The sequence below is a fragment of the Felis catus genome, chromosome B4, assembly GCF_018350175.1.
Source record: "Felis catus isolate Fca126 chromosome B4, F.catus_Fca126_mat1.0, whole genome shotgun sequence".
Classification (NCBI taxonomy): domain Eukaryota; kingdom Metazoa; phylum Chordata; class Mammalia; order Carnivora; family Felidae; genus Felis; species Felis catus.
In genome coordinates, this window is record NC_058374.1 from 136,551,397 (window position 1) to 136,578,732 (window position 27,336).

General features: G+C 46.2%; 1 protein-coding gene across 2 annotated transcripts in view; it reads right to left on the minus strand.

Moving 5' to 3' along the window:
* The window catches only part of EFCAB6 (EF-hand calcium binding domain 6), a 248,861-nt gene that overhangs the window by 184,682 nt on the left and 36,843 nt on the right, over positions 1-27,336 (minus strand). For both annotated transcript variants that reach the window (XM_023257575.2, XM_023257574.2), the window contains exons 6-7: positions 17,459-17,547; positions 11,535-11,601 (exon numbers count right to left, since the gene is read on the minus strand). In XM_023257575.2, the coding sequence (XP_023113343.2) occupies positions 11,535-11,601; positions 17,459-17,547 (156 nt within the window). The remainder of the gene's footprint in view (positions 1-11,534; positions 11,602-17,458; positions 17,548-27,336) is intronic.

Below are 27,336 nucleotides of genomic sequence, written 5' to 3' on the forward strand. Positions count from 1 at the left end.
CCCTGTCTCTCTCTGCCTTTCAAAAATGAATAAATGTTAAAAAAAAAAAAAAAGAGTAAAGCAGGGAGATGGGAGGAGAGAAAACTCCCCCAGGCATGGTGGCGAACCGCACTGAAAACCGCATCAACTGCTCTGGGCTGCAGCAGTGGGGGCCCCACCCCGACCACAAAGCCAGTGCTCCAACGCTTCCTTCCCTCCCTCTCCACAAGGGACCTCCAGGCAACGCAGGGCACCAGAGGCAGGCTCTGAAGCAAGACTCTGAATCCCAGCTCTGCACTAGTTTTCAAGTAACCTTGAAACAGTAACCTGACCACTGAACTTCAGTTTCCTCATCTGTGAAATGGGAATGAATAAAGACATTCCATCAGTATGTGGTTGAGATGAAATGAGTTCATGTGTGCAGGTACCGCATGTGGAACATATTCAATAAATGGTGGTGGGATGGGAATTATGAGTTGGGACCAAAGGCTGAGGACAGAGTTCCAAACAACCAAATAACCACATACCCACGTTAAAGAATACTGAGCAGCTGAAGTATTACTACTCCCTCACACCCCAGCCAACTCCTCTAACCCTTTCACTGCCCCCACTTCCCAGGCCAAGTTAACAGCAGCTTGAGAAAGTGTAAGGTCTTCTTCAGTAGGCAAGGGTCCAGGACCAAGAAGAGGGCCTGGATCAATGAATATTTGTTGAATGGGTGAATGTATATACATATAATGGATGGATAGATGGATAAATGAATGGGTGATGGATGGAAGGATGGATGGATGATGGATGGATGGATAGATGAATGGATTATGGATGGATGATGGATGGATGAGTGTGTGGATGGATGGATGGATGGTTGGATGGATGGATGGATGAGTGTGTGGATGGATGGATGGATGGTTGGATGGATGATGGATAGATGGATGGATAAATAGATAAAAGAATGGATGATAGATGATTATGGATGGATGGATGGATAAAAGGATGATGGATAGATTATGGATGGACAGAGATGGATGGATGGGGTGACTACAGCATTTATGGGGGGAAAGAGACATTAGTAGGCCAAGTAACTCCTTGTACAGATAGGACAGGTAACCACGAGAAGGATGTGTAGGGATCTCATTTCCCAGCGGACTCAGTGATCTGCTGTATATCATCCTGGGGTAAGTTGAACGGGACAGAGACAGCAGAGTGGGAGGGGCAGGTCAGAGCAGCCTGCAAGCCTACTCTTGGTATGGATGGAACGTGTAAGTTTTCCACGGGTTAAGTGGAGACCAAGAAAGGCAGGGCTTGAGTTGTCCCGCTCCCAGGGGCTGCTCCTCAGGTAAGGGACCCATGCACCTGAGGATGTGCACTGGACCACCAGGAGTAGAGCTGAGGAGGTCCAGAGGGCGTTAAGCCAGGACTGAACCTCTGCATCAGGGAACCACATAGTTTGAAGGCCCACGCAGCACAGTCCTCATAACTGCCCCTGTGCCCCGTAAGGGAGGAGCCTTTATATGGTGTCCACAGAGGACACCAGGACACCAGTGCAGAGAGAGAAAGACATGTTCCCTTTCCTCGGCCCTCATCACAGACCCCAACGGTCACGGGGGGAGAGGGAGAGAAGGACCAGAGAGTAAGCAGGTCGTGCGCCGCTCGCGCAGCGGGAAGGGGAGGAGGTGGCCAGCTGAGCTGGGCCTGAGCTCAAGGTTGAAACCGGACTAGGCCGTGCGAGACGTGTGCGTGAGTAAATGTGGCCAGAGAGCCAGGAGACCTGCCTGAGATACGCTTAAGGGACGAAAAGGCAAATTTGCTAGCGGCTGCTTAAGAACAGAGAGAAGAAGCAATCAAGCTGCTTCATATTTGTACCCCACCGAGTTCAGATGGTTCAATAAACTGCTAACAGTGGCTGTTATTTGTACTCTACGGTTCTTTGTTGAAAATTCTTTTATGGCACTTTGGGCTCCAGGAAGGAAAGCTGTGAACCCAAATAAATATGACCGCCCAGACGTTAAAGGAGGTGAGAAAAGGCCTAATGTTCCCTCCCAGAAGCCCAGAAGCCCCAGCTAGGCTGCAAAATAATCCTTCTCTAGACCCGGCTCCGATGTGGCCCTCCCCGGAGGAAGGCCCAGCTTCTACACGCCGGAGCACAACCCGAACAGTAAGTTGACTTCAAGTGTCCACACTGGTATCTTACTGGCTCCCGTTTAACTATTTTCTGTGCGGTTCCTCCCCCGGAATCACCCTTCCTTGCCCGGTTTCTAGCGCAAGGGGGTCAGCGCGGCATTCTCCCCGCCTGCCTGGGGACATGAGCCCCAAGGGGAGGGGGCTTCTAGCAGCTTCGAAGTCTTGGCTCTGCAGCCAAAATGGAAGGGTTCAGCATCCACGGCTGTCAGTCTGGCACCTTTCTGTCACCACGACTACATTCATTTTAAATTTAAGGAGTAAATTTTTTAAATGAAACCGTGCAAGAGGATTTTTTCTTACAATAAACACATCAGTGCTCATTTTCCTTATTATTCTACTTTTGGCTATTTCGTATAAAATCTTTAATTAAAGTTTTTCTTTGAAATTGTCATTATCAACCCAGAAGAAAGAAAGAGGGGGAAAAAAAGAACAACACAGCTGTGCAGATATGAGGCGCTATTCAGGACTAAATGAACTGGAACGGAATAAGTAGCTTGACTGTTATGTTCTTACTTTTGGCTCTGTATTCTCAATAGCACAGTCTAGCTTGTCACTTTATATCGATTCCATCTGTTTACACTCTGCAGAGTATTGGCTTCCTACCGTGAACATTTCCTATTTACCAGCTGGTAGAGATGAGCCAAACCAGATAGGAAAAAATTAGACTACATTCAGAACCCCATAAACGCAAACTTTCAATTTGGGGACATGTGGGAGGGGCAGTGGCCGGGCGTTGTTCACCTTGAACAAAGGCTTCGCCTCGGTGCCCAGGGCTGACGCTTCCCCTCACCGCTCTGACGCTCGCCCCCACGGGCCCAGAACGATGCATTTACTTACTGAACGCAGACAAATCTTGCCTTTACCGAAAACTGAACAAGCTTCCGCAAAAAGACAGTTAAATGAGATCCACGGGAACAGAGAAGAGGGTGCTGGAAAAAGAGCTAAAGCAACCAAAGAGTCAGAGTTGCTACAATGGAGCAAAACTCCAAAAACCTGGCTTCGGGTTTCCTTGCGGCCAGAATGAAGAGGGAAACTCGTCGCTACATACACCATAGGCCAGGTAAACCTTCTCCCACCTTTGATTTTTATTTGCAAAAGGTTTACCTGCAACACATAAAGACTTCCAATAAGAGGTTTTAGCTACCACGGAACTTCTGACACAGCCATGAAAATAAGCCCTATGTCTAAACAACAAGGGGTTTTAAAAGTCCCAAATCTAGGGGTTCTCCAGGTGGGGCAGTCAGTTAAGCGACTGACTCTTGATCTCGACTCAGGTTGTTATCTCGAAGTTTGTGGGTTCAAGCCCCTCATCGGGCTCTGTGCTGATAGTGCGGAGCCTGCTTGGGATTCTCTCTCTCTCTCTCTCTCTCTCTCTCTCTCTCTCTCTCTCTCTCTCCTTCTCTCTGCCCCTCCCCCTCCTGAACACACCCTCTTCCCCCCCCACCAAAATAAATAAACTTAAAAATTTTTCTTTTAATCTGTATATATATTTTTAAAGGTGCCAAATCTATAAAGCTACCCCACATCCCATTTCTTGCTCTGTCCTCAGCACATTGAAACCCCATCCAAGGCCCACCTTGACCACCAGTCTCACCTGTCCCATGCAGTGTTTCCCGGCTACTCTAATTACTGGGAACCTTTCCTACAGAACTATTTATCCATTTAGTAAATGTTTCCTGAGGTCACCCTAAGTGCCAGGATCAGCTCAAGGCACTAAAGTCACAACAGTGAGCAAGACAGAGAAGGCACCCGCCCCCCGGGGAACATCTATCTTAGTGACAAACACGTAAACACACTAAAACCTCAGAATGTTCTAAGTGTTGGGGGAAATATGGAATTTTAGATAGGTTGGTCAAAAAAAATCTCCCTGGGGGCACCTGGGTGGCTCAATCAGTTAAGCGTCTGACTTCGGCTCAGGTCATGATCTCACGGTCTGTGAGTTCGAGCCCCGTGTCGGGCTCTGTACTGCCAGCTCAGGGCCTGGAGCCTGCTTTGGAGTCTGTGTCTCCCTCTCTGTCTCTGCCTCTCCCCTGCTCACGCTTTGTCTCTCTGTCTCTCTCAAAAATGAACATTAAAAAAAAAAAATCTCCCTGGAGAGAGCTCCCAGGCTGAGCACTATAAGCCGGGATGCTTGGGGAATGTTTCCTCGATGGGCAACCAAAAGCCACAGGACATCTTAACCAGAGGGGTCTGGTGAGATCTGACATCTGTTTTGAACAGATAACTCTGGGTGTCCTGCGGAATAGTGTAAGGGGCCCGGGCAGGAACAGGAAAAGCAGTCCGGGGGTTCCTGACAAAGCACAGGGTGGGGACACCGGTGGCAGCGGGGACGGAAGAGGTGGACGGGTTCCAGATACGGCACAAGGACACAGCAGACAGACTTGCTGATGGACTGGACATGGACGAAGGGCCAGTAAAGAAAAACTGCAAATAAGATATAAGGAAAAGTTGCCATTTGCTCTGCAGACAGTGGTGAGTCCGGAGCCCAGACGTGCCTGGGGCACAGAGCTCTCTTTGTGGCCTAAAACCACAAATGACCACATGCCATCATTTCACTTTCCTCGTGACAACTCATGTCTTCTCTCCTCCAAATGCAGACTCCCGATTTTTTGAGTAACTTCTACGGCCCCAGCACTAGAGCAAGTTCATTTTACGTTTATTGCCACCAAGAATCTAGACAATATTGGAAAAACTTCGCAATACTTTCTCCATTTCACAGCTGAGGAAACAGCCTCCAGAGACACTGGCTTGCACAGGGGCATTGGGACAGTGAGTGGTGGCCCGAGTGCCCCAGCCCATCTCCCCTACGATCTTGACTGAACTATTGATTTTGCCACATGCAAGAAGATTAAAAAAACAAAAACAAAAATCAAAACGGGGCGCCTGGGTGGCTCAGTCGGTTGAGCTTCCGAAATCAGCTCAGGTCATGATCTGGCGGTTCGTGGGTTCGAGCCCCGCGTCGGGCTCTGTGCTGACAGCTCGGAGCCTGGAGCCCGCCTCGGATTCTGTGTCTCCCTCTCTCTCTGCCCCTCCCCCTGCTCACCCTCTGCCTCTCTCTCTCTCAAAAATAAATAACCTAATGAGAAAAAACAAAAAACCGTAAACTTAGTCTGAAATGATACAAATTCTGATGTCACAGAATCTTTGTGTTAGCTTCCTGACAGAGCCTTTAGTAAATTAATAATAGAGCAACCAAAAATAGGTCCTGGGAGAGAAGCATCTTCAATCCAATTTTTTTTGAAAATGGCAACTGATGATTTTGTTATGTGAGATTCTCCAGATCAGAATGTAAGCATTCTACTTCATTTAGTTGTGCACAGACACACGAATAAGAGATGTGACATTATTAATCACTATATTCAGTTATGATTGATAGGCTTTTCTGCGGGGAGGAAAAAGTGGCTCAGATACAATCTGTCCCAACAGCTCTACGATATGCTAATATTTTCTTCAGACGAAAGAGGAGATGTGTTCAAATACCTGCTATAATAGGCAATTAATACCAAGTGCACCAAAGGAGAGGTGATAAAAGTGGGATTAGGAGAATATTATAAATTAACCAAGAGCTTGTATGTTTTAGTAAATGGCCTCATTTTGAGTTTGACACAGTCTTTTTATTAGGCAAACAGACTGCATTCTGGTACATTCGTTCATGCTAATGTGGTGTTGTAATGTGAAGGTACGTTTATGAAATGGTTGTGATTCTAATGACTGCTGCTTTATTTCTCAAGCAATAATTTTTTTAATTTCTTTTCTTTTCCTTTTTTTTTTTAGGAAAACTCTCCTATTTAAGAAAATGAATCGACCCATTACTTTTGTCTCTTCCACACGAGGATATAACAAACCAAGCAGGCAGCTCAGGACCCCTCATTATTTACTAATTGCTTCGGAAATGACTCAGGCTGCATCCATCCAAGTCCAAGGCACCAGGGTAATCCCATAAAAACTTGTGTCAGATCACTTGGTGTCCAACAGACACACTAGTCACGGCTGACTGGGTGGACCAGATGTTCTGACATCATGGCGCCCAGGCTTAAAAAAAGCGTCCCTGATTTGGGTGGTGACGTGGTAGAGAGCAAACAGCCTGGGGCGCTGGATGTGTCTGGGTTTTGTTTTGTTGTTTTCTTTTTTTGTGTCTTTAACGGAATTATACAGGTTTGTTTTGTTTTGTTTTGTTTTGTTTTGCTTTGGTAGATGGGGCCACGGGGAAGGGTCATGACGTCTCCAAACATACCCTGTGTTCTTATATGGCTCAGAACAGCTTCCTGTCTCTCAGGAACTCCCTGGTCCCGGCCCATAATGAGCATCCACCCCACCTCAAGTAGCAGGATGAGATTTTCTGGCATTTCTACCTCACCCTTGGTGGGGGGAGTTGGTAAGAGATAAGACAGAGTACAAAGACCAAAACTTGTCCCGGCAGCGCTGAAGCTTTGCCTTGGTCCTTTCTTTCCTGGGAGATTCTTCCCCTGAAGAATGCCCTAGGCCTTGACCCCTGCCACTGGCGCAGGATGAAGCTGGAGACGTGCAGGACAGGCGTGGAGCATAAAAGCCCGAGGATGTGGGAAGAACTGCGACGAAGGCAGGACGTCAGAGTGAGGAAAGGAAGAAAACTCCCAAATGCCCCCTTGAAGTAGACGTCACTTGTACAAAAAGATGGCTCAAGGCGAAGGTGAGCGAGAGACTTCTCTGTGCTGGCCTGGTCTACCCGCGGGCATAACAAAGAGTCACGTCTGCCGAATGCAAAGGAAGCATCAATACCTTTTTCTAACCGGGCCTCCAAGAGGCCCGGGGGCCTACTGGTTAAGGGCAAGGACTCTGCAGCCAAGCGGCCACGGCGGGAACTGCAGCTTCTCCGCCCACCAGCTCCGCAGCCTTGGTCACAGTGCTCACCCTCTGTCGTTTCCCTCCATATCAGTGTGGGGTAAGGATGGCACCTGCCTTGTGGGGCTCCCCTCGAATGAAATAATTTTAAAAATATTTTTCATGTTTATTTATTTTTGAGAGACAGAGAGAGAGAGAGAGAGAGAGAGAGAGAGAGCATGCGCACAAGCAGGGGAGGGGCAGAGAGCCAAGGAGACACAGAATCCGAAGCGGGCCCCAGGCTCTGAGCTGTCAGCACACAGCCCGACGCGGGGCTGGAACTCACGAACCGCGAGATCACGACCTGAGCTGAAGTCAGACACTTCACTGACTGAGCCACACAGGCGCCCCTTGAACGAAATAATTTAACACCATATGATATTTACAGCAGCTCCTAGTAAGTGCTCAATCAGTGCTATTATTCATAGAGCTGGTAAAATTCAAAAAATTACATAGCGTCCAAAGGATTAAGGCCCGGGGGCGGCGGGATCCTTTCGGCAGGAGGCTGAAGCGGGTGCTGTTGGTCCCCTTCTGCAAATCCCCTTGCCCCTATTCCCTTCTCCTTCTAACAAAACCCTCCATCTCCCATTTTTGTTCCGAGAGCTACCCTCCGGTGGCCCCGGGCTTCGGGGGAGGGAGTCAGGCCACACCCCCAGGAAGTAATCAGGGTTGGTTCAGGCCAGGTGTGCCTGATTCCCGCTAAATGCCTCTGCTTCCCTAGGAGACTATGAGAGCAGGGAACTGAATAGACCAGAGACCTCAAGGACCCGTCAAGCAGATGCCAAGTCATGGCACAGAAGAGGCGCAAAGGAAAGAACGTACCTGTGACCAGATGAAAAGCAAGGATCGAGGGAGGGAGAGCAAGGAAGGAAAGCACAGGACTCAGAGCCCCTACCGAGTAGGACCCGGTGCAGCGCCATCAGGGGACCGGGACCAGCCGGAGCCAGAATGTGACGCCCTGAGGACCACCTGGGCTAACACGGCTTCTCTTCTCCCACACACAGGGCCCGCCGGGGTCAGACGGCCACCTCTTCCCGTGAAGCCATGGATCACACTCACCAGAAGACGGAGGCACGGGACCTGGGGATCATCCAGTCTGGCCCGCCCTCTCCCACCCCGTGACTGATGGAGAAAACAGGGCTCAGAGAGCCCAAGGGTTCAACTCGACAACGAGCGGGAATGTAAACACCTGTTGGAGGGTCAAAGTGCCCATGGAGAAGGGAAAGGCCGAGGAACCAGCCATCAGACCAAGCTCACTGCGGGGGAAACGATGAGGAAACGCAAGCACTGGGGTTCAGTCGGTTTGGGGCCCTGACTGCTGTCTGTCGGCTTAGAAAGGCTAGACCACACACACAGCAAAATTCTGGCTCCCAAAATTCAGAGACACTTACTTGCACACATTCTCGGCTCTGGCAAGCTATGTGGACTTATATTTAAAACAAAATAATGAGCTCTCCCAAACCATATAGATCACCCGGCAGTGACAACACATGTCTAAAGAGACCCTGTTTTTCATAACTCCCAGGTAGTTGGGATGAGCACTGGGTGTTGCACGGAAACCAATTTGACAATAAGTTACATATAAAAATAAAAATAAAAAAACCTCCCAGGCATTCAACGCAGCCACCAGCGCTCCTGTGGGGGCCATTCGCAGGACAATAGTCTTAACTGGAAATACGCTGCTGCACATGGCTAACAGGTGAGGATATTTGGTTCTGTTTATTTTGGGAGTGGGTGGGAAGGGATGAGGTCCACTGGTGTTCCTGTCTATCCTTCAAAGGCAGCTGCCGTAATAATGAGACAGCGATAGGCTGGCCTTGTCCAACTGTTCCAGGTGCTTAACACACCGGGTGTTTGTAAGGCACACAACAGCACTTCCGGGAACCAGGATGCCACGGGAAGTTACTCAAATAGGAGGGAGGAAAGCTACCAGCAGAAGGGAAGAAGGGAAGGATGTGTTTTGTTCTGCGGAGCCAACAGGTCCGGCCGAGAAGACCTCCAGCTAGACGCTTCACCAGAGAGCCCCCTGCTAGAGCCAGTATGAGCCGGACTGGAGCTGAGGACCCGTGCGGAAGCCCCCCCGAGTTGCCCTGAAGTTACCTTCCGCTCCTTAGAATACTAAGGTCCCCTCCCACAGGCAGAGCTTTCCGCCATTTTCTTAAACACACGATGTACGCACCCTAGCATGCCGACACGCTGGCGTGTCCCACTGAACCGCAAGTGCCTCCGTCAGCTCCTGCCCCTGTCCTCGACACACGGAATGAAAGCTTCCTGTACTAACCCCACAGGGAGACGGCGCTTTGAGAACTATCTCCCTGTCTCCTTACTCGTAACAGGTAACGCAAAGCTCTTCGCTTTCAACACTTCCTTGGGCTGTGTTCAGTTTGACGCACCCCAAGCGGCGAACCCCTTGAGCTCAGTTATACTTCAGGGTGGTGCTATTATCCCCGCTAAGGGAAAGCCAGTGATAAAGACTTGTCAAGGCCGCTGGTGAGTGGCAAAGCTCCAAGACGGAAACCCAGAGCCGACCGGTCCTGTTAAAAAGAAAGCCACAGGCACTCGATGGAGTCCCTTGTCCTCGGCAGAGCAAACCAAGACTTATTTGAAGTTTCAGCTTCTCCAGGACTGGAATTCGAAGCCAATCAATCTGGAATTTACCGGCCAGCACGGTTGAGGTCATCTGTCTCGTGGGCCCTCCCTATTCCTCCCTCTCCCACAGACAGGTGAGGTGATCCACCTAATAAGACCCTTGTCCTTCGCCCCAGGGAAGGTGACCTGGCCTGAAACAATCCTCTCTTTCCCTTCGCTAACAGCTTCTTGCCCCGCCCCCCCTCCCACTAAAATCCACCACCTTGCAGCTCCCCTCTCCTTCGCTTCCTGGGGATGCTGTTCAATTCACAAATGGCTTAATAAAGCCGATTAGATCTTCACATTTACTCGGTTGAGGTTTTTTTTTGTTTTTTGTTTTTTAACAGTCCCCAGGTCGGTCTTGTCCTACTCCACCTGCCTGCCCAGAGTCGGGGCCCCAGGTAGAACTGGGGTGCGGTGGACGCTGGCCAGCATGCATGGCAGAGAACTCCCCGAGCCACCCAGGGATTTAGCGCTTCTGCAATCACCCCTCTTCGGCCTTTTCCCCAGAAGTTGCTTGAAAGCTGTACTGTGCAAGCCCACTGATTAACTCGCTCCTAACCAGTGGGAGGGCCCCCCCCCCCACTGTTAGGATAAGAGGGAGGGGGCTGAGATAACAGAGGAATTAGATCAAGGGTCCCTTGTGGCTTTCCTCGGCGAGGCCTTATTGTTGGTAATTTCCAATCCCAGCCCAGGTCCGTACGCGCTGCGCTCGCTGAAATGCTGTATTTTTTTTTTTAATGTTTATTTATTTATTTTCTCACCAACAGTGAGATCGTGACCTGAGCTGAAATCAAGAGTCGGATGCTCAACCAACTGAGCCACCCAGGCACCCCTGAAATGCTGTATTTTTGATCCACGATGGTGTTTATGTTGATATGATGATTCTGACAAACGGTTGACTTTCCCAGGAGTGTTTCATGATTAACACAGCTTATGAAGAGACAAATTAAAGGCGTGCCATAAATGATACCAATCATATTATGTATCTCTTACAGAATAACAAATGAACCACAATAGCAGAAGCAGATAATTACGCCAGGGTTCTTACTAATATAGCCCGTAGTGAAACCAGATTTTTAGGAGTATGTAATGCTAAAAAATGTCACATTAAGATGAATTTTCTGGTGTCGGTGGCTTCAGCCAGGGAAATTCAGACAAACATTTTGTGGATTTCTGGCGATTTTTTAAATTTTGAAATGTATGAAAATCCCAGAAGGTTCAAAAAGGAAAGAAGATTTGTCACATTTCAAACCAACATATTGAACCGGGTGAATTAAATCATGATTCTCAAACTGCTTGTGTAACTGACAGGCTCAAATGCATTTTAAAAGGGGTCCGATTCCAACCCCGGGAAGCCACGCACGTCTCCTCCCTCCCTAGCCGTACGCGACGATGTCCAACCATAATCAGCAAACAGGAAGGAGCAAAGCTATATGCTCCTCTCCTAAACACATGCAGTAGCTTCTGTGGCAAAGTTACTCAATACTTAAATATATGCCACTTTGGGTTTCACCAGTTATCTTTGCCATGCTGCTCTTAATTGGCATTTGCTGCTGAAAAGCGGTAGTTTTCTCTTTCCAAAGAGATCCTTGCTTCAGTCCTCGACAAATCCAGAAAGGGCAGCCCTAATACTGAGGATCTAAAGTTACTACAAAAGTGACTCATATTCCAGGACTCCCTGTTGGTGTCACTCATCCGAAGAGACACCATCCGAGGCCGTCTGAATGCAAGCTCTCACACGGGCTTGTTATCGGATCTATTTGTCAGACGGCTCTGACGGGAGAGTGCAGACAGCAAGATGTGGCCCATTCTGCTTCATCTACCTCTGCTGACAATACTTTTGACAAAGGGGCGGGGGAAGAATTTTAAAAGATCTCTATTACCTTTTCTCCTACTTGGATTTCAAGTTCTTTTACTGTCCGACTGCAATTCATTTCATTCCCACCTCCCCTTAAAAATAAAAATAAAGACTTTTTGTTAACATGTTTTAACCAAATAAATGCTTATGTAGGGCATGCAAAGATCAAAATTGTAAGAATTTCTAAATTATATATTTATAAGCGCGAGGTATCTCTTACACACTGCCATCTGCCAGCAGTGTAGACCTGGACCAAGTCCCTAGCTTCTCCGTGCCTCAGTTTCCTCATCCATAAAATGAAATCTAACATTTATTCCTCCCAGGTAGTGTGGGAACTGAGCAATTAAAGCTGACACTTCGTGAGCGCTTCCTACGGCGAGCCCCATCTGATTTAATCCTCACGACGACTGTGGGTCAGGGGCCATGATCGTCCTGGTTTGCAGACGAAGAGACTGAGGGAGACGAAGGTCATGGCTGGAGAAGTGGAGGTGCCGGGTCACACCCCACATCGCACCCCTCTGCTGCAGTCCTGTGTTCTGACCTCTAAGGGGTCCCCAGTCCACTCCAGGGGCACTCTTTGCCACGCTGTAAAGGACTTCGTGGTGGATGTATGTCTGTACCATCCCCGTGGTCCATCTGCTTTTGTAACTGTTTTCTCTCTCACATTATCCACGTATCTATCAACTACTTCAGAGCCCCTCTTTGGAACAATCCGACGGACACCTACAAGCAGAGAAGCCAGGAACGGTCCACTTGAAGGAAAAGCTCTCTGGACAAAGCAAAGGGAGGACACGGCGGCATGAGGCCGAGGGGGCCGGAACTCAGCACGTCCCAGCTTTGCTACTGGCGGTGGCCACGGAGACCAGAGCCCGCCCGGCAGGGCAGGGGACACGGGTGAGTGCAGGGATGGAAATGGATGCCAGCTCTGCGGTGCTGTGGCCATGATAATGGACTTCATACTGGGGTAAGCAGAAGACGTTGGAGCGTTTCCAGCAGAAATTAACTTCATTTTACATTGGAGGAAACTGAGGCTGGGAGGGGTTAGTGCCCAACTTCAACAGGGAAACTCGCCAGGAATCCAGACTTATGGTTCTATGTTAAATGTAATATTTTTCATGTCTTAATTATGTATCGGAAGAGACACAAAACACTATTTTGAAGATACGTTTCAGACTTAAAGAACAAAAACAGACAAATGCCTGTGTACCCACCGTCAGCTGGAGAAATGGAGCAGCGGGGGTGTCCCCGGAGCCCGGTGTCCCCGGAGCCCCGTGTCCCTGGAGCCGGGTGCGAACTCGCTCCCCATCTCCCCCTTCCTCCCTCCCTCCCTCTCCAGTCCGCAGGGCAGCTCCTGGGCCCAACTCCCCTCTGGCCCTCTTCCCTTCACAGCTGTCTCCCCTACACTGCATCTTGCACCCCTGAACTCCATCTTTCTGTCTGCTTCAGGAGAACACAGCTTATTATCAGCTATTAACTTAGCGGCGCCCTCTTTCTTTAGTGTTTCTTGGAATGGTGGGTCTTGAAACCCTTTCACTTTTTAACCTTTCTGTAAGCCTGTATAGGTTTTTCTCTTAGTGGAGTTTACTATTTGTTACCTAGTCAGACAATCTGTTCCTTTTTTTTTTTTCTTTCAACGTTTATTTATTTTTGGGACAGAGAGAGACAGAGCATGAACGGGGGAGGGGCAGAGAGAGAGGGAGACACAGAATCGGAAACAGGCTCCAGGCTCTGAGCCATCAGCCCAGAGCCTGACGCGGGGCTCGAACTCATGGACCGCGAGATCGTGACCTGGCTGAAGTCGGACGCTTAACCGACTGCGCCACCCAGGCGCCCCAATCTGTGCCTTTTAAGTGGAACACTTATTACAATCGCCAATACATTTGGGATCTTTATTGGTTCTGCCCTATTCTGCGGGCTTTTGCCTTCTTTCGGTTAATCCCATTTTTTTAGGATTCCATCCACTTGTTTGCCTCTGAACACTCCATGTTTAATCTTTGGCAGTTGTTCTGGAAATTATAACCTGCACATTTTTCAAAGTCTAAAGTTAATCAAGATTTCTCATCTTCCTGCTGGACAAGGTAACAACTCGAGGACATTTTATGCTAGTCCCTCCTCTCCGTGTATATATTGCTACTGTCGTGTATTTTAATTCTCTTCTATTTTTAAATTCCCAAAGCCATCGTTACTCTTAGCCCTTAGTGCTTCCTCAGGTCAGCGGGTGTTTGGATCCAACTGCACTCTCACTGTCCTTTTTGCCCTTCACTCTTTCCTGCATCGCCTCTAACTGTCCATCCAGGAGCGTTTTCCTTCCACCTAAAAAGTCCATCCTTTAAAGTTCTTTCACTGGATCTGCTGGGGGGCCAAATCCATTTTTGTTTTACAAGGTCTTTATTTCAATTCTGAAAATACTGAAAGATATGTCCTTTATGTACAATTCTAAGATGGCAACGATTTTCTTTCCAGACACTGTGATCGTCAATTCACTCCCCTGGCATCCCTGTTGCTGTTCAGAAGTCACTTTTGTCTAGCCGTTGCCCTCTGGCTTCTTGGAAGATCTCTCGGTCTGGGCGTAGTTGCGCCCCCACCCCCATCTTTAATCCTGCTCGGGACTTCTTTGGCTTTCTGAGTCAGCGGGATGGAACCCTCCCTCGGTTCTGGAAAGTCCTCAGCCATTGCTCCTTCAGGTATCACCCCATCCCGTCTCTCATTACCATCTTCACAGAGTTCCAGTTTCATTGCTGTGACTCTGTGCTGCCTTCCGGCTAAGTTTTTTCCTGGCCGGTCTTCCAGTTCACTTATCTCTTCTGCTATAGCTAATCTGTTTCCTGAACTTACTGAGTTTTACATTGTGTTTACGAAATATGACTTATAGATAGAAAAGAATACGTATTTTCACGGTTTAGTTATAATTAAGGCAAATGCCTACTTAACAATCACCCAAATCAAGAGTTAGAGCCAAACACAAAGGCCCCCGACTTGCCCTTCTCCAATTGTAGGGGTTCCTTCATACTACATGTGTGTATAAAAGTAAGAGGCATGCTTTGTAGTACACAGGATCTAGTTGAAAGGTGACCTTGAACACCACAGGCAGAGGGGACACGTGTTTCTCCCTTTTCCACATGGCCTGACATCAGTGCTTGAGCTTACGCTATGGCAAGAAGCGAAAAGGGCCCCGGTGTTCCCACAGAAAGAGACCTTACAGGTCCTAGGCTGGCAAATACTTTATTCCCCGTGCATGGGAGAGGCCTTCCCACTGTTTCAAACCAGGGACACCAGTCTCAGTCTATGGTCGGTCCCCTAGGCCAGTCTGGTTTCTCCTCTTGCTGCCTTTCCTCTCCTCTCTCCGATTCTGCTGCTCTGCAGTTTCACTGGGACATGTCTACGTAGGCGTTTCTTTTCATTTGGCTGGCGTAAGCCTCTCAGCCATCATCCTTTTCAATATCTCTCTTCCCTATCCTTTCCCTGTATATCTGGAAATCCAGTAAGAATTCTCTTGGCCTTCTCTTTCTCCCCACCATGTCTCTTACACCTGTCCTCCATACTTTATCTGTCTTTGTCTTTCTGGGTGGCCTTCATGGATAACTGCTTTGGAACTACTTTCCACTCCACTAATGCTCCCTTCGGCTGTGTTTAATCCACGACTTTCACCCAGCCACTGAATTTTATATCGACAATTGTTATTGCATCTTTCAAGTACCAGAAGTTCTGCTCCGTACTTTTCCAAATCTTTTTTTTTTATCCCTTTTGGCCTCTTCTTTCGTATTTATATGTTGAGTCCATTCTTTCATTCTTCTGAACATTCTAAAATAGTTTTAGATTCTATATTTGATACTTCCAGTATTTCGAGCACTTGGATATCTGATCCTAGGGGACATTGCTTCTATTGGTTTGCCAACCTCATTCTTTGTCTCTTCATATGTTTTCAATATTTTGTGTGTGTGGTCTGGTATTACTTGGCACTTTGTGGAAATTCTTTAAGGGCTAGGTTGAAAATGTATTCCTCTACAGAAGGCCACACCCAGGCCAGGACCAGTGTTAAGTGAACTACTAGCCTGAGACTTCTCAGACCACACAGGTAGCATTATTTCAGGCACAGACTTGCATAAATACTGACTTACTGTGCTTTGCCCAAATGCAGCATGGAAAAAGGTAGGTTTCCTTGTTGTGCCCTTCTGTGATGCAGATTTATATTTATAACTTACGCTTACATGAGGGTTTAGGTGTCCTAACTTTATATGTACTGGTCTTCTGTTGGGTCCCTCCACCTCAGCGTGTCTCCTGTCCCCTCCACTCTAAATGGCCAACCAAGCTGAAACACACATCCACCGGGATTTAGCTAATACTCTCAGGGCAAAAGCTGGCTTTCGTCTCATTTCATGTTGGCCTCTAAGGAGTCCTGGCTTTCTGGCCAGCTCGCTAATGAATGAAAATGCATGTATACGTTTTACCTTATATCAGTCAGTTTAGTTGTTTCCAGCGGAAGTGCGTTCATGGATATACCCTACCATATTACCAGAGGGAGCATCTCTGTTGGCTACGATTCACTGTCTCCAACAGCAAAGAAAATTCAGCCCCCTGGGTTAAGTCAGTTTTCAGCTAAACCTTTCAAACTTAGTTTAAACATTTAGCCTTTTATATTTAAGGAAGTAACTTGTGATCCTTTTCATCTCAAGCTAATTATTAGACTGATGTTTCACAATTAAAGGAACAAAAACAAAAGACAAAAAAAGAACTCTCCTGCTTTTGGGTTTTCTAGTTGTTTAGCTTTCCCAACAAGTAACATTCAAATGAGGGGACTGTCTACCCAACAACCTTATCACAGATGGGGACTGCTTTAGGTTAGGAGCATCAAAATACAGTTTGTAAAACAAATAGTCATTCGTTTGAATAAATCTGGAGATGATCTCAGCCCAACACTTACGGACCATTAACTACATAGAGCACAGAGCAGTCCCCGGCTACCTAGGGGCTAATACTTCGTCACTCGTGTTGGTGTTCCTGCACCGATTTTTTTTTTTTAATTGTGATAAAAAATCAAAAGAAACAAACCAAAGAAAAAAAAAACGCACAACATAAAATTTCCCACCTTAATCATTTTTAAGCGTGCAGTTCATCAGTGTGAAGTATATGCACACTGTTGTGGACCACGTCTCTGAAACTCACGCCCATTGAACAATCCCTGCTCTGCCTCCCCTCTGCTGCATGATTTCTTACACCTACGCTTGCATCCACGACTGATTCCGTCAGGAAAGCTATCACACCAAAACTTGCCAATGCTTCAGGATCAGATTTAACTCTTACAACTGCACGACTCCTGAGAAAATGAGGTTTATTCCTTTAGAGTCAGATAATCTGAGCAATTTTTTTTACTAAAATGGCCTTTCCTGAATCACATGCTCGAATCAAAGAACCTTCCAGCTGATAGAGACATGAGAGTTCATACTCTAACACTCCCCTTTTGCAGGTAAAGTGAGCGAGCCCCAAGCGCATGCTACAGGTACAGAATCCAAAGGACCTCTTTAAAAAATATTTCATTTCTACCTCCTAAAACATGATCGCTTTTGAATGAGAGACGTTAGAAATAAAATAAAAATGAACAAATTTAAATTCTGCATCTTAACATTTTTACGTCAAAATTAAAATGTATTATTTCCAAACCTGAAGTACGCTGCACATAATATATATTAGCACTGTCTTAATTTGTTATGTTTCCGTTTCCAATACAGTATTATTTCTTTTGTTCTAAAATGCATCCTACATCGAGGCTACTAAAGACTTGTCTACATATACGTTTGACTGAGGATTAACTCCATTAAATTCTATATGGACGAGCTCTACCAACTCATCTTCCACACATATCTGTTGACCTGATTAGCTCTCATGACCTCATAGCCTCTCTCTTATCATTCCGTAATTCACATTTTCATATGAGCAAACGAAACCACTTACCTCTTTATAACATTTACATGTAGGTCCATCCCACTGAACCTGGACAGGAATTCAAGGTAAGGAACGGCACCAGAGCTGGTGAGGGGGATCTACATTCAAACAAGAATGACAGCCCGTTAGAGGGTTCAGATCCAAGTAGTAGACCGCACAGGAGTTCTCATGGTGTAGGACAGGATGCCATCAGAGGGGCGGGTATTCTAGGAGGCACAGCTACTTCACCTAGGTGTCTGAGTTGACATACGTCCTCAACAAACCGGGTACAAATAGCATAAATGCCTGGCCAATCTGTGATCAGTTAAAAGTCAACAAGTTGTCTACAAAATTATCTGAAATCTAGTTCTGTCTAAAATATAGAGTACAATTAGGGGTGCCTGGGTGGCTCAGTTGGTTGAGTGCCCCACTCCTGATGTGGGCTCAGGTCATGGTCCCGGGGTCATGGGGTCAAGCCCTTCCTCAGACTCCACGCTGAGAGTGGAGCCTGCTTAGGATTCCCTCTCTCGCCCTCTCCCCCGCTCACAGGATCTCTCCGTAAAATAAAAATAAATAGGGGTGCCTGGGTGGCTCAGTCAGTAGAGCATCTGACTTCGGCTCAGGTCATGATCTCATGATTTGTGAATTCAAGCCCCACGTCGGGCTCTGTGCTGACAGTCAGCTTGGAGCCTGGAGCGTGCTTCGGATTCTGTGTCTCCCTCTCTCTCTGCCCCTCCCCCCAATTGCGCTCTCTCTCTCTCTCAAAAATAAACATTAAAAAAAATTTTTTTTTAATTTTAAAAATAGAGTAAAATTAGTAGAAATACGTTCTACTATACATTTTATATGTACTTAAATGTGTGTATATGTATAAATGTATATATTATATATATTTTTCCCCAAAAGGGTGAGGCCACAGCACAGTTTTACCGTCTGAGGGTCATGTGAACTTTCTGTACATTCATATACTTCTAAAGTAGAAAAAAAGCCATTTTTAAATTAAAAATTCTATAAAGGACATTATTGGGTCAAGTGGGTCAATACGGGCTATAGATTAAAGTAGTATCTCAATGTTTAATTTACTAATGTTGATTACTGTGATTGTGTAAGAGAAGAGTTCTTATTTTTAGGAAATACACAGTGAAGTTTTTACAAGTAAATAACCATAATATAAGCGGCTGCCTCTCAAAGAGTTCAGAAAAAAATGATGTACACAGTGTATATGTCTTGTACACCGTTTGCATCTGCATACAGACCACACGTGGATAACAAAAGATCACAGGAGAAGCAAATGAGGGTAAATGTTCACAAGTGGCAAATCTGGGTAAAAGGTCTATGGGTACTATTTGTACTATTCTCATTCTTACAGATTTTCTGGAGGTTTGAAATTACTTCTAAAGAAAAAGTCTAATTTTTTAAAAAGTGAAAATAATTATCTCCCCCAAAAAAGGATTCGGAAACTAAAGTTAAGACATGTAATCAGGGGCGCCTGGGCGGCTCAGTCGGTTAAGCGTCCGACTTCGGCCCAGGTCATGATCTCACGGTCCGTGAGTTCGAGCCCCGCGTCGGGCTCTGTGCTGACAGCTCAGAGCCTGGAGCCTGTTTCAGATTCTGTGTCTCCCTCTCTCTGACCCTCCCCCGTTCATGCTCTGTCTCTCTCTCTCTCTCTCTCTCTCTCTCTCTCTCAAAAATAAATAAACCTTAGGGGCGCCTGGGTGGCGCAGTCGGTTAAGCGTCCGACTTCAGCCAGGTCACGATCTCGCGGTCCGGGAGTTCGAGCCCCGTGTCAGGCTCTGGGCTGATGGCTCGGAGCCTGGAGCCTGTTTCCGATTCTGTGTCTCCCTCTCTCTCTGCCCTTCCCCCATTCATGCTCTGTCTCTCTCTGTCCCCAAAATAAGAAATAAACGTTGAAAAAAAAATTTAAAAAAATAAATAAATAAATAAATAAATAAATAAAAATAAATAAACCTTAAAAAATAAAAATAAAAAAAAAAGACGTGTAACCAATACAGATATATTTTATGAAGCCTCATACAAACACACAAAGTACAATTTCCCATACAGCTGAGCGGCTCCCACGTCTATACAGTCAAATTTGATGTTCACTTAGCCCTTCAAATTCCAGCCTCAAAGCCTACACAGCTACCTCAGTCTTCCCCAAAGGACAAATTTTTCTTTTCTATTTAAAACATGTTGGGGCGCCTGGGTGGTGCAGTCGGTTAAGCGTCCGACTTCAGCCAGGTCACGATCTCGCGGTCCGGGAGTTCGAGCCCCGCGTCGGGCTCTGGGCTGATGGCTCGGAGCCTGGATCCTGTTTCTGATTCTGTGTCTCCCTCTCTCTCTGCCCCTTCCCCGTTCATGCTCTGTCTCTCTCTGTCCCAAAAATAAATAAACGTTGAAAAAAAAAAATTTAAAACATGTTGGACTAGAAAATGGGACCACAGGGAGAGTGGCTCACGGTGTGGGCCTTCGTGAAGACGTTTCCTGAAAGGCACATCCGTGATTTCTATTTCGGATAGGGTATTTCTTAGGAGATGTCATTTTGGGGTAGACACCTCAGAGTTTGCCTAACTCCACAGAAGAAGGGCGAGAACAGGGGGTGTGTGCTGCTCCAAGACAGGAGGCCCCGTGGTTTGGGGAGTAAGGCTTCATGACAAGGGGGGAAACGTACAATTGCAGGGCTCATACCCAACAGACGGGCGCAAGCAGTACCCTTGGTGTTTTACAGGAGTTAACTCCTCTAGTCCCAAAACCAGCTTCTGAGGGTGTGGTCGTTTTCCACATTTCACAGAACAGGGATGTGACCTCCCTGCACGGCACTACCATTAAGTGCCAGAACTCTCTGTGACTCCAGAGCCCAAGTTCCTGTCACTGCGCTAACCACCCTGCCAAGAAGGAAGGAAGGAAGGAAGGAAGGAAGGAAGGAAGGAAGGAAGGAAGGAGGAAGGGAGGGAGAAAGTCCATTAACCTATTGAAGCTTTTGTCACATTTCACATTGTTACTTATGGTCTAATGAAAATTCTAATGTGGCAGATACATTTTTGCATTATGTCCAGCCTCCAAAGCTCAGTCCATTAAACAAACCAAAGAGTCTAGTCTAGAAGGAGAGGCTCTTTGCTAAGAATTCACTTTTTCAGTATTTGTGATTCTGGCAAAAATGTTTAAGAATCGTAACCACCCAACGATGAATCACTAAAAGTAAACTCTTAGACTGGGGTGGGGGAGGGTAGCGTTTAAATCCACATCCATCGTGTCGACAAGTGTCTTCAAAGACATCTCTTTCCCCAACACAGCACGACCTTTGGGACCAGGCCACAGCTGTGGTTTTCTTCTCTGGAATCTCTTTGCCAATTCAACTCCTTTCATAAAACTTTTATTAACGTTCAGAGACTGGGGCCACCTTCGTAGAAAGATTCACTCTACCGTTAGTGGAAACTAAGGTACAGGGCGATGCCCTGCCAGCAATGCCACACCGTTCTTGCCCTGATCAGTCTCCGAAACTGTCCGACATTCAAACACTCTCGACGTGGTTCTTAAAATAAAATTGAAGCTGAAGTGAGTTCACTGTAACTAGAAAACTCTTACCTAATGTTGACAGTGAAATTCCCCTGAAATACTTTACCGGTTTCTATGTTTCCAGTTAGGCTTACATTCACTATTGGAAAAGGGATTCGTTGGTAAAAGATCTAGAAAAGTCACCCGCCCTGGGAACTCCAGTGACTGGAAAGAGAAACCCTGCTCTGCATTCCCAGTGAACTTGGCCTCCTAAAAATGCACCCCATTCCAGCCTCCTCGGTTTACACACGGTCACGGGAGCTCGAGCTTCTAGAAAAGCCATGCTTATTCTTTCAGCTAGACTACCAGGGCCTGGTTTTTAAAGTCTCTGAATCTCTACAGCTCTCAGTGACTTCTCTTAAAAACAGATGTAGCTTTTAAAAACGGATACACATTTCACATTTTCTGTACTTTTCCTCTTCCTGCATAGCTGATTAGCTTGGGAAGGTTGTCAAAATTTTAAATTAACATTAGATCATGAATATAGGGAGACATTAGCAGGAAAAATATCTTAACTCTCCATTTGGTATAAATAAAGTATCAGTCAAATCAAGCTTATGAGGAAACTCATACCGGCTTTGCAAGGACAAATGTTCCTTAAAAACAAGAGAACGGTACCAGTTGCCCTCACCCTTGGGGGTGCAAATCCAAACCACAGCGAGTTACCACCTCCCACCCGTCAGAATGGCGGAAATCAACAACACAGGGAATAACAGGTGTTGGCGAGGATGCGGAGAAAGGGAAACCCTCCCGCACCGTTGGTGGGAATGCACACTGGTGCGGCCGCTCTGGAAAACGGTATGGAGGTTCCTCAAAAAGTCAAAGATAGAGCTACCCTACGATTCAGCAACTGCACTACTAGGTATTTACCCAAAGGACACAAAAATACTGATTTGAAGGGATACACACACCCCGATGTTTACAGCAGCACTATCAACAACAGCCAAACTATGGAAACAGCCCAAATGTCCACCAACTGATGAGTGGATAAAGAAGATGTGGGGTGTGTGTGTGTGTGTGTGTGTGTGTGTGTGTGTGTGATGGAATATTGCTCAGCCATCAAAAAGAATGAAATCTTGCCTTTTTCAATGATGTGGATGGAGCTGAGAGTATAATGCTAAGCGAAATCAGTCAGAGAAGGACAAATAACCGTATGATTTCACTTGTATGTGGAATTTAAGACACAAACCAAGTGAGCAAGGGGGAAAAAACCAGAGGGAGGCAAACCATGAAACAGACTCTTCGCTGTAGAGAATAAACTGATGGTCGCCAGAGCGGGGGAGGGTGTGTGTGAAACAGGTGTGGCGATTAAGGAGTACCCGTGTCATGATAAACAGCGAGTGCTGTGTGGAAGTGTTGAATCACTATATATTGCACACTTGAACTGATACTACACTGTGTGTTAACCGCCTGGGGTTTAAATAAAAACTTAAAAACCGAGAGAGAACATTACCACGTGACACGGCAATTCTACTCCTAGGCACGTACCTTAGAGAAGTTAAAACACATGCCCACACAAAAACTTGTACGTGAATTTTTTTAAGTTCATTTATTTATTTGGAGAGAGAGAGGGGGCACATGTGGAGGAGGGGCAGACAGAGAGAGAGAGAGAGAATCCCAAGCAGGCTCCACACTGTCAGCGTGGAGCCCAGTGTGGGGCTCGACCTCGCAAACTGTGAGATCGCGACCTGAGCTAAAATCAGTAGACGGACCCTCAACCGGCTGAGCCACCCAGGTACCCCTGTACGTGAATTTTCATAGCAACGTTGCTCACAAAGGCCAAAAAGTGGAAGCAACCCGAAGGTCCATCAGCCAACGATAAACAAAAGGCGGTCTATGCGTATGATGGATCACGAGTCGGCCATAAGAAGGAAGGAAGAAGGAAGAAGAAGGATTCCTGCTACGACACGGATGAACTTTGAACACATGATGCTAAATGAAAGAAGCCAGACACAAAAGATCATGTATTATGTTACTCCATTTATAGTAAATGTCCAGAAGAAGCAGATCTACTGTGACACAAAATATATTAATGGTTATCAGGGACTAGGGGAGGGGAAATGGGGAGTGACTACTAATGAGTACGGGGTTTCTTTTGGGGGTGATGAAAATTTCTAGAACTAGACAGCAGCGATAGTTGTATAACCCTGAATATACAGAAAACCAGTACCTTGTAAATTTTTAAATGGTGAATTTTATTATAATATAAATTATAACTTAGTAAAGTTTTTAATAAAAATATAGACACATGAGTGCCTGGGTGGCTCAGTCAACTAAGCATCTGACTCTTGGTTTCCGCTCAGGTCATGATCTCATGGTTCCTGCGATCGAGCCCCACATCAGGCTCTGCGCTGACAGCGTGGAGCCGGCTTGGGGTTCTCTCTCTCCCTCCCTCTCTGCCCTTCCCTGCTTGCACTTTTTTTTCTATCTCTCAAAATAAACAGATTTTTAAAACTGTGGGTACAGTCAAAAGTGACACATGAAATCATTGATACGTACTATTTGTGAAATTTTTAGTTAAAGTGAATAAAGGGGAAACTTTTGTTTTAAGGAGAAAAGCTTTTCATCTTTCTTCTCTCTTCCCTGATTTCCTGTTCCCTCCCTAATAAGTCAGTCCTAGAGTCTGATGGGGCAGAGAAAAACCAATGTCTGCCATGCTGGGGGGACCATGGGAGTCCAGAGCAGGACGTGATCCAAGTGGGGTGAAGAGAGAGCATCCACACGCGAGGGCGAGGCTCTGGGGATGGGAGATGATCACACATCAGGGAGACTGATCAAACAAGGAAATATACTAAGAATAACAAAATCCAAGCTTCTTGTTGTGTGAAAAGGTAATTGCAAATATGAAAAAGCAAGAAAATTAGAAAGAACACTGAGAGGTAGGATTAGAATTGGCAGTACTGGTGTAGACTCATGGTTTTCAATATAGAGAGAGGTTGGTACAGAAATGAACGGAGGTGTAAATGCACATATACATGTGTATTGGGAGGAAATGTACCCTTAGAGCTCTGCCCACTGAGAGGTCTGGAGTGCCATCCCAGTGGCAGTGAGCAGCCCAGTGCCCAGATTCTGGATTCTGAATTTCGTTTCCATTGAAAGGACCAAAGCTATTTAGGGAAATGGATAATTCCAGGACTGAGGCAAGGAAAGTACAGATGCGTTTGGGATATTTTATATTGGAAACGAAGGAAGTGCTCTGAGAATGACAGGGGCATGCCAAAAGGACACCAACCAGCAGGAAGGGGCTCCTACCGGTCAAAGTAGAGGCAATTTAAAAATCAAAATAAATGAAGAACGTAATGGATCATAACCACTTGATAAAAGAGGAATTCTTGAGTCCCTGCAAATATAAAAACAGTAAATGAATAAATGAAAGTTCGGTAAGGAATGGAATATTTACATAGTTTCAAATTTTCCCCACAAAATGCTTATTAATTACAAAGTGGATAAAGAGTACCTTACCATGAAAAAGCCTGACAGATCCCAGTATCCCACAGATACTCAAGTGATCAAAGTGAACATAACAGTAACAGGACAAACTAGGATCACAGCGCAACCTAATAAACCACAGTGAGAACACAGCAGCATTTCTGCAGTACTCCTGCCCAAAGATGCAAGCCTTGATCTAGTCATAAGGAGACATGAGATAAACTCACACCGGGACATGCTACACGCTGCAATCTTCAGTGTTAAGGTCCGGAGAGCTAAGGAAAGACTGAGGAACTGTTCTAGACTGAAGGACACTGGGGAGACAGGACAACCAAATGCAATTCGTGATTCTGACCTGGATCATACAAGACCTGCATGGAATGACTGGCAAAACCCGGCTGGGTCCTGGGGCTGAGACGGTAGTCATGAGCTCATGTTAATATCCATGTTTCGGTGGTCAGATTGCAGTTATGTAGAACGCTACCCTTGTTTTGATTTTTTTTTTTTTTTTTGAGAAAGAGAGAGACAGCGAATGGGAGAGGGGAAGAGAGAGGACACGCAGAATCTGAAGCAGGCTCCAGGCTCTGGGTGTCAGCACAGAGCCTGACTCAGGGCTCTAACCGATGAGCCGTGAGATCGTGACCTGAGCTGAAGTCGGATGCTTAAGGGACTGAGCCACCCAGGCGCCCCAGGCTTTCCTTGTTTTGAAGGACACACACACTGAAATATTTGGGGTGATGGGGCCGCTTACTCCCAAATGGTTCAGGGAAAGAAAAAAAATCTGCTCTTCCCACTAAACTTCCACTTTCTCTGTAAATTTGTGACTGCTTTTAAAAACAGATAAAGCAGCAGTTGTGGTAGATACATCTCATAACAGATCAATCTCCCGCACAAAACAACTGTAAACTGGCAAATACGAAAGCAGGAAGACTTTGGAGAAATTCAAAACTCAGGAAAAGGGACAAGTACGGAGGGAGTTTCCCATTCATAAAGGCTTTGAGCCTAAGAGTAAGCCACAGTCACTCCCCAGCACAGCAGCTAAAACCCCAAAAGAAAACCCAGTCCCTCTGGCCTGAAGAACCAGTGTGCAGAACCTGAAGCAACCACGGCCACTGAAAATGTGAGGGAAGTCTCAAACAGGAGAGAGGAGGAGACCCGCTTGCTGTTCTAAGTTCTGTCCAGGTTTCCAACGGATGCCTGAACCAGGCGTGTGCAAGCCGGACTCAGAGACCCACCGAGAAACAAAAGGGCCAAACTCATGCAAATGTATGCAAATGCAAAGCATTTGCAAATGCATGCAAATGCAAGCAAATGCTCACTGCCAGCGGGACAAGAGTTTGCAGGTTAACTGCTGCCAGAGCAGGAGCATCGACAGTCTTCAGAGAAATGTAACAGAATCCAGTCTCCACAGCACAGTATTTATAGTGTTCAGCCCTATACTGTCTGATGTGCAGCCACAGTCACATGTGGCTGTCGAGCACTTGAGCCGAGGCTAGGGCAGCTGATGAACTGAAGCTTTGTATTCATGTTCATTAATTTAAATTTTAAAATTAATTCAATGAGGAGCACCCGGGTGGCTCACGGTTAAGCGTCCGACTCCGGCTCAGGTCACAATCTCGCGGTCCGTGGGTTTGAGCCCCGCGTCGGGCTCTGTGCTGACAGCTCGGAGCCTGGAGCCTGCTTCGGATTCTGTGTCTCCCTCTCTCTCTCTCTCTGCCTCTCCCTTGCTCATGACTGGAAAACTTTGAAGTATGTTTGCAACGACTAAGTATATGAAACTTGTATTTTAATTATAAATTTTATGAAATCTAAATATAGATCAAGTATTTCCAATGGAAACTTAGTGTGTAGACTGAAGTCGGCTGTAAGTATAAAGTGTATAGCAGGTTTTGAAGGCTTCGTACACAGAAAAGAATGCAAAATAACTACTGATTGTCGATTTTTAATAGCGATAACATGTTGAAATGATACGTTTTGGACACGTTCATTAAATTAAAATATTCAAATTAATTTCACCTATTGCTTTTCAGGTGGCTATTAAAACATTTTAAGTTACACATGTGAGTGGCTACATATATATACATATATATACACTATGTATTAGAAAAATTTTTTTTTAATTTTAGTTTGAAGTAATCTCTACACCCAGTGTGGAGCATGAACACAATCCCGAGATCAAGAGCTGCGTCCTCCGCTGACTGAGCCAGCCAGGCACCTCTCACGCTGCATTTCTATTGGATAACACGGGTCTGGGATGTAATCCAAATACAGTAAAACCTTGAATTGTGAGTAATTTGTTCTGTGAGTGTTCCGCAAGATGAGCAAACATTTCTAATAAAATTTTAACTTGATAAATGAGTGATGTCTTGCAATATGAGTAGTACGTGACATCGAAAGTCACGTGATCACAACTGAGCCAATGGTTTCTCTCTCTCTCTCTCTCTCTCTCTCTCTCTCTCTCTTTCTCCCTCCCTCCCTCTCTGTGGGATTGTGGGTGATTGTCTCCCATGCTCGGATGCTCAGTCTCAGGCCGCGGTGTTTGGCAGAAATCAGTAATTTTTCAGAACGTTGGAAGGTGCCCACGATTGGCACTAGTGTATTTTTGGTCACTTCGAGGCACCTACAGACAGTCCTTGGCTTTTCCAGACAAGAGCAAGCTTAGGAATGCTTTGCTTCCTTCTAGGTCAGGCTGCCTGCAGATAGAGACCCTTTCCTCTGCTGCCTAATTGCCAGTTACGATATATACAGTATATGATAAGAGTTTATTAATGCTCTACTATAGTCAACATCCGTGTGAGCATATACAAGGGCCCCCACACAGAAAATGATTGAAAAGAAGGGTGTTAAGAAGAAGAAGATGATTACTATGGAAGTTAAGACAGAAATCAAGAAGTTTGAACAAAGTACATGAGTGGCCGAAATTG